At 42.7% G+C, this 6,768-nt stretch overlaps 1 protein-coding gene across 1 annotated transcript; it reads left to right on the forward strand.

Annotated features, from left to right (window-relative positions):
* The first annotated feature begins 993 nt into the window (after nucleotides 1-993).
* Nucleotides 994-5,023, forward strand: plaua (plasminogen activator, urokinase a). Its single transcript, XM_076018668.1, has 11 exons — nucleotides 994-1,322; nucleotides 1,834-1,937; nucleotides 2,022-2,064; nucleotides 2,175-2,313; nucleotides 2,396-2,478; nucleotides 2,573-2,614; nucleotides 2,722-2,902; nucleotides 3,062-3,207; nucleotides 3,655-3,795; nucleotides 3,872-4,020; nucleotides 4,488-5,023. The coding sequence occupies exons 2-11, from the start codon at nucleotides 1,887-1,889 to the stop codon at nucleotides 4,680-4,682; spliced, it is 1,170 nt and encodes a 389-aa protein (XP_075874783.1). The 5' UTR covers nucleotides 994-1,322; nucleotides 1,834-1,886; the 3' UTR covers nucleotides 4,683-5,023.
* Nucleotides 5,024-6,768: the final 1,745 nt, after the last annotated feature.

Raw genomic sequence — 6,768 nt, forward strand, 5'->3', positions numbered from 1 at the left:
GAAAATATACAGGACAATACTTAACACAGAACATTAAAAATCATCAGTTTTTTTTTGTTGTTTTTTTAATTTACTAAATAACTACTTCTAAAATGTTGTTTCACACCCTTCATAGTACTTGCTATTTAGATCTTTTTAAAAAACCATGTTAAGAGACTGTTTCAGTGTGCTGAGTAACATTCCGGACAACGTGTCTTTAATGAGTAAATGGACAGTGACGTGCCCAGACTGGAGTTTGTAGGCGTAAAACCTGAAAAGGTATCAAACGCAAGAAGTGGGATTCCCTGTGTTGAGTAACTCCTGCATCATGTATGCTTTTTCTTTCTTCAGGCAAATCCCCTGTATGTGGCTTTAATTTAAAAATCTATCATATACTAAACAAAAAACACATATGTATCTTATTGCTTCCTCGTTTCCAATCAGGCATTGTTGTTGTTTTATAGCTCACTCGGAACTGTGCTCTGCTGCACCTCCCATGAACATATCAATGGTGTTGTTGGCTGCTGTATGATCAGAGAGGAGGAAATGTGAGTAAGAGAGGCGTCAGAGAATACGGATCCAGAAATCCCCATGAAACAAATATCAAAACAATGGGCATTGTTTCTGAGGAAATGGTGGCACATTATCATTAGATGTTCATAATGCATCGCGCTCATACAGGCAGTTGGTTTTTTATCCAAGCAAATCTAATAGTTCAATCTTCACTTAACTCTATCACTTTTTAGAACCGCTTGAACAATCTCTAAATATTTGGGAATCTTGGGAACTTGACACAAGAGACGAGAAAAATTAACACAGGCACAGCTAATGAGAAGGGAAATTCCTTTTTAGCACATGAGATGGTCGCCTGTGATAAGTAAAAATAAAAGTGGAATTATAACATTTAAAATCCAGGAATCTTATTTTAAATTAAAGCGGAACCTGTATTCTATGTAATCCCCTGGGACAAACTCTTCATGAGTGAAACTACTAATGAATTAAAGAGGATTTGTTCTGTTTCACTACTGTACACATTACCAAGTTTGGGTATACACTATCCGGTTTTGGAGGAAGGAGAGGGGGTGGACTGCAAGTGTGTCACAGGACATGACAAATTTGTCGCTCGCAGCCCTGTGGTGGACGGCCTGATTGGCGGTGGTGCTTTAGCAAGCCCCTCCCAGTTGGTGCCTCTCTTTTGTTAAATGTGGGGGAGTGTGCGAGGAGGACAGGCACAAACATTGGATCAGGAGTGTGCGTCTTGCTTGAACTCAGGTGTCCATATTTAAGATAGGAGTCAGGTCAGCTGGAGAACACCAAGGAAGCGCTTCATCGAGACTCAAGAGGTAAATTGATCTGACAACATCTTTTATTTAGCTTTGCACCACTTAATTAGGTCACCATATGTCAAGTCAACTAATGCCATGGACTTGCTCCAAAAACTGTAGATGCGAAAGACAAAAACATGTTGTATTGTGAGTATTATAACACTGCTTTTTGCATATGCTTAGGAGTAATCAACCAATGAATGAATCAATTTTGTAGTGAGTTTTTTTTGTAATTACCTATTGGCCTTTGCTGTACACGAGAGATGACATTTGTATGCAAAAAGCAGGGAACTTTTCTTTTTGTTTAAGCCTTCACCACTCTGTTGTTTTTTTCTTTGCCAGCATTTGTAAACAGGAAATTAAAGGAAATACACTGTTTATGTCAGCACTCACTGGCATCTGTCCCATTGCACGGTCAAAGTTGAAAACCATATAAGGAATGTCAAACCCATCTTTGTTTCAAATCCACTTCTGTAATGTGTGTGTGTGTGTGTGTGTGTGTGTGATTTCTTTTTTCTTCTTTTTTTAGCCCAACTTCACACTGAAACATCCAATTAAGGAGAAGTGAAAGCAGAAGTGAAGATGAAACTGTTGGTCATGGTCGTCTTGATTGCAGCCCTCAGTGTTGATATGGTGAGGAATATTAGTAGAAGGTCACTTTGTATGTCTTGCCCATGTGGTTATTACAACCAACCACCTTGTCTCTCTTTCTTCCAGGCATTCTCAGGAAAGCGGAGGCCGAAATCCAGAGCCTCAAATGGTAGGCTGCTTGGAAAATCAGCACATATCTTCACGCACGCATAGCTGCATTTGGTAGACTGAACTTCCTTGAACACTGAACTTCCTTCCTTCTTGGCCCGTGACCTCTAGACACGTGCTTGAGAGGGGACGGGAGCAGCTACAGGGGAGACGTCGCTTGGTCGGCGTACAGCAGGAGGTGCCTCAACTGGAACAGATACGCACATATGTACGCGTATTCGCAAGGACTCGGCAACCACAATTACTGCAGGTGAACGTCAAGTCCGACTGTTTTCAGAGAGGCGTGTTGTCGAGGGGTGCCACGTGCTTAAAGTTGTCTCCCTGAACCGTAGGAATCCCGACCACAGCCTGATGCCATGGTGCCGTGTCCGCAGGGGGCGCAGGATTGTGAGGGAGTTCTGTGATATTCCCAGATGTAAGTCAGACTTAAACAATGGGTTGCAAGATAAATATCCACTGACAAAATGTTATAAGATTAATTCATGACCTTACTTACTGCCAATGCTCAGGTCCCAAGGAGTCAGAGGAAGTACCTCATGTCGAGGACACAGGTAGGCTTTGCTGTTTCAGCCGCACCAATATTTTTTCTCTTTTCTTTTCTTCTTCTTTTTTTTTTTTTTAACTTCCTCTCACCGTCCGCTTCTGTGTGTCCTCGCAGAGCTGACATGTGGCGAGACATCCGAGCGGAGGGCGAACAAAATCGTAGGCGGCTCCTTCACACCCATTGAGTCGCACCCGTGGCTCGCCGCTATTTTCCTCCAGCGTGAGGGCTTCCTCTGCGGCGGCTCCCTCATCTCGCCCTGCTGGGTCGCAACCGCCGCGCACTGTTTCATCGCAGGGTGAGACGCAACACTCACGCTCGGACTTCCTTCTCTGTGTCATCCACTGATGGCCTTGTGACTCACGTGTGTGTGTGTGTGTGTGCAATGTGATGCTCATGCTCACACGAGTGACACATTTTCTGTTTGTTTTGGTTTTTTTTGTTTGGGGTTTTGCAGCAATAGCACTGATGTCAGAGATCTAACCGTGTACGTGGGGAAGACGGCCATCAACGAGACAGACCCAGAGAGGGAGCAGAGGTTCACCGTGGACAAACTGATACTCCATCCAAATTTTGACGGCGACACTTTCAACAATGACATAGGTGTGTGCAGAGCTTCAGCCTGTGTGTGATGACCTAGATCAGTTGTTTTCATCCTTTTTTACATTGAAAAAACAAACAAACACCAAACAAAAATATTATAAAATGACACTTTTTAACCTAATAATGACAATATAGTCTATTCATTTATGTATACTACTCAGTGTGAAACCTGTTTATATGCACACAAAGCTGATATCCTGGGAGGAAAATAGGCTTACATTCCTTTTAAAAAAAAAAAAAAAAAAAAAAAAAAAAAAAAGCACAATCACTCCACAATGGAATGTTTTGTTTTGTTTTTAGACCAAATCAATGAAATTCTGTAATGTTTCACGGCACACGTGACATGATCTCAGGGTACACTAGTGTGCATAGTGGTTGAAAAACACTGACCTAGATGACTGTGGGTTGACGAGGGACTCATCGCTGTGTTTCCCCTTTGAAATCCAGCACTGCTGAGGATCAGAGGCATGCAAGGGAGATGCGCTGCAAAGTCAGCGTCCTCCCGCGTGGTGTGCCTCCCTCCTCTCCACACCCACCTTCCAGCCGGATTTCAGTGCAGCATCGCAGGGTTCGGATACGAGGGAGAGGGTGAGTAGCGCACAATCACCACAATTCACGAAGGATCTTTCAGAGTGAATTTCATGCAAGGAATCCATGTTTACAGTACACGGGCGTTACTCGCAGCACCTGAAACAGGCAGACGTCAACCTCCTCTCGCAGAGGGTCTGCAAGACAAGAGCGTACTACGAGAATCAGATCACTGAAAACATGCTTTGTGCTGGGAGCCCTGATTGGAGCACAGATGCCTGCAAGGTGAGACAAGGACGCAGCGTGTTGTATGTTTCATTGTGTGTGCGTGCGCAAAACACAGTAGTACATATATATTATTTATGTACACAAACATACATTTCTGGAGTATAAAATATTTCTGTGCTGTGTTCAGATTTTGTTTTCATCCCTGACTTCAGTGTTTGAAAAACACTATTAAAACAAACTCTCCACATCTCCATGGAAGAGTATGTTTAGTCACTCCACAGAAAACAGTTTGTTATACTTACTCATGTTGGCAAGCAGAAGACAACAAGGCAACCACTAAAAGCCATCTCAGAGTCACAAAGGCCTGATTTCCAGCACAGTGTTTTGTTTGTTTTGTTTTTTGCATTGATTTTATTAATAGTTAATGATTTGTAAAATATTGGCTATATATAGTAATTGCTTTATTAGTGTGACAGCATTTTCCACAGCTGTGGTGGACTAAGTGGCATGTCCCTTCCTCACAGGGTGACTCTGGCGGCCCGCTGGTGTGCGAGGTAAATGGCCGGATGTTCCTGTTCGGCGTGGTGAGCTGGGGCGAGGGCTGTGCCCGCAGGAACAAACCAGGAGTTTACACACAAGTCGCCAACTACAACAAGTGGATCGCGGCAAAGACGGGCCTCTCCACGTACACACGTGGCCTGATGTATCCCACAAAATGAATCTATTTTTGGCAGCTATTGCTAAGTCAACCTCAGGGCACATCGGCGGCAGCAGTTGTGCAACACTTGTACGAGTAAGCTCATATATTCTGAAGGAAGAGTTGTTGCAACTGCTTAAAGGTTATTCTATTTAAACTGCACTTTCAGATACTGTATTTTTCCATATTTACTTTCAAAATACCTTTTTTATGGCTTGTGTGATAACGTTTCATCTTTTATATTGAGAGTTTATTTATGTCATTTTATAGCTATATTATCCTGTGTAAGGCTGGTCCTGCTGCTCTTATTTTGTGCATATTAAATAAAACATTTGCATTGTAGAGTAAATGCGTTGAAGTCTTCATGAGTACCCCTGTCATTATTTGGAAAACAGAAGTAGCCCGTCATACAAAAATATTGTCGTGAAGGCGTCTTCTACTGGAGAGGGCGCTGTTGTGCAAAGAAAACAGTGCACTGCCAATATTAAAGATCATTTCAGAATTTAGATGAAACAGTTGCAACTAAAAAAAATATATGAACAAATAAAATCATCACTAAAAATCTTATACTGTAACACATACACAAACACAAACACACACACTCACACATATGTATTCATGAATGTGTATGTATATATATATATATATATATATATATATATATATACATATATATATATACACACACACACACACACACACACACACACACACACACACACACACATATGTGCATATAAATAATGATATACAAAATTGTCTTTGCCTAATGATGGTAATAAAATATAGTAATAAAATTGCAGAGGTTAACAAACATTACACTGTCATCGTGGTTTAAAAAAAACAGAAAAAATCTGGTGGAAATTTGTCACCTGCTGAGTTGCTTCAATGTTGCTGCATACATAATACCAAATATAGACATAAATAATGCACAATGGGCACCGCTCTACAAGGCATTCAATATATTATGTATTCATGTCTCAGCACATAAATCATTACTGTATGGCAGCCCATTGTGTTGCTTCTTGCTCCACGGGACATTAGAGTGTCTTCTCATAAAGTGTTGCACATTCACTTGGCTACCGACTCGCACCACTGTCCGATGCCTCCCACCATGGCTCCCCTCCTAAATAAAGAAAGAAGCCACAGGAATGCTGTGCTAAGTCCACTGTCACAGTCATGATAAACTACCAATCAACACAAATTTACAGCATTAACGTTACTTCGCTTTAACGGTCCGAGTGCATGCGAAGCAACTGCAGTCCAACTGGTGCTCATGTGACGTCATCACTGAAAGCAGGCCTAGAAAAACCACCTTGGAGCAACCTGAACTGCTTTCCATCAGCCGCTGTTTAGACAAGTCTGCATATACAAGACGATGCACAGCGGCACTTCTGCTGGTGATCACCCAACGTTCTCACCCCCCCCTCATTGCCTCACTTCTGGTGACAGAGACCCGTTCAATTTATTGCTCCTCCACTCGGCCTCGATCCATTTATGGATGTGAGATGCTGCAAGTTTGGATCATCTAATGGAGGGGAGAGGCAAAAAGAGGAGAGGAGAGAGGAGAGAGGGGGAGCTGGACGAGCCAGATGCACTCGAGTGTCCAGTCTCTCTGGTTTGGGTTGCAGCCCCATGTCACCGGCCAAATAAAAAGTCGGAGCTCTCAAGGGAAACAACTGTGTCCTCTGGCAGATTTCTATTAGGATTTTGCATCATGACAACAACTTTAAACGCTCACACAATCCAAATTGCAGGTTCAGGTCAACATGCCTGCTTACTTTTAAAGCGTATTTGTATTTTTATTTTATTTTTTTCAAAGCACACTAAAGTAAGGTGCAGCCAGTCAGGTGGGTTAAACCGGTGCGAAAGCCATTTATCAAAGTGCGGCCTGAGTCAGAGCAAAGGAGCCGGACAGGCTGTGTGGGTGGCTGTGCTGCGGGACCTGCGAGCTGAATCCCTGCTTGGTCTGTATTTAGACTTGAGCATTTAGACCCCGAGACAGGAACCCCTGACCCATCTTTAATGAAGTGAGATCAAGTGTCACAGGGAGGTTTGGAAGCCCCGTTTGAACACACACACACACACACACACACACACACACACAC

Source organism: Nelusetta ayraudi, unplaced genomic scaffold (assembly GCF_046127955.1).
Source record: "Nelusetta ayraudi isolate G7.1 ecotype Tasmania unplaced genomic scaffold, CSIRO-AGI_Nayr_v1 ptg000008l, whole genome shotgun sequence".
Taxonomy (NCBI): Eukaryota; Metazoa; Chordata; class Actinopteri; order Tetraodontiformes; family Monacanthidae; genus Nelusetta; species Nelusetta ayraudi.

Bases quoted from the DNA above. Each gene is read 5' to 3' on its own strand.
- plaua (XM_076018668.1), top strand. From the start codon at position 1,887: ATGAAACTGTTGGTCATGGTCGTCTTGATTGCAGCCCTCAGTGTTGAT. The intron at 1,938-2,021 runs GTGAGGAATATT...TCTTTCTTCCAG, and splicing joins CAGCCCTCAGTGTTGATATG to GCATTCTCAGGAAAGCGGAG. The intron at 2,479-2,572 runs GTAAGTCAGACT...GCCAATGCTCAG, and splicing joins GTTCTGTGATATTCCCAGAT to GTCCCAAGGAGTCAGAGGAA.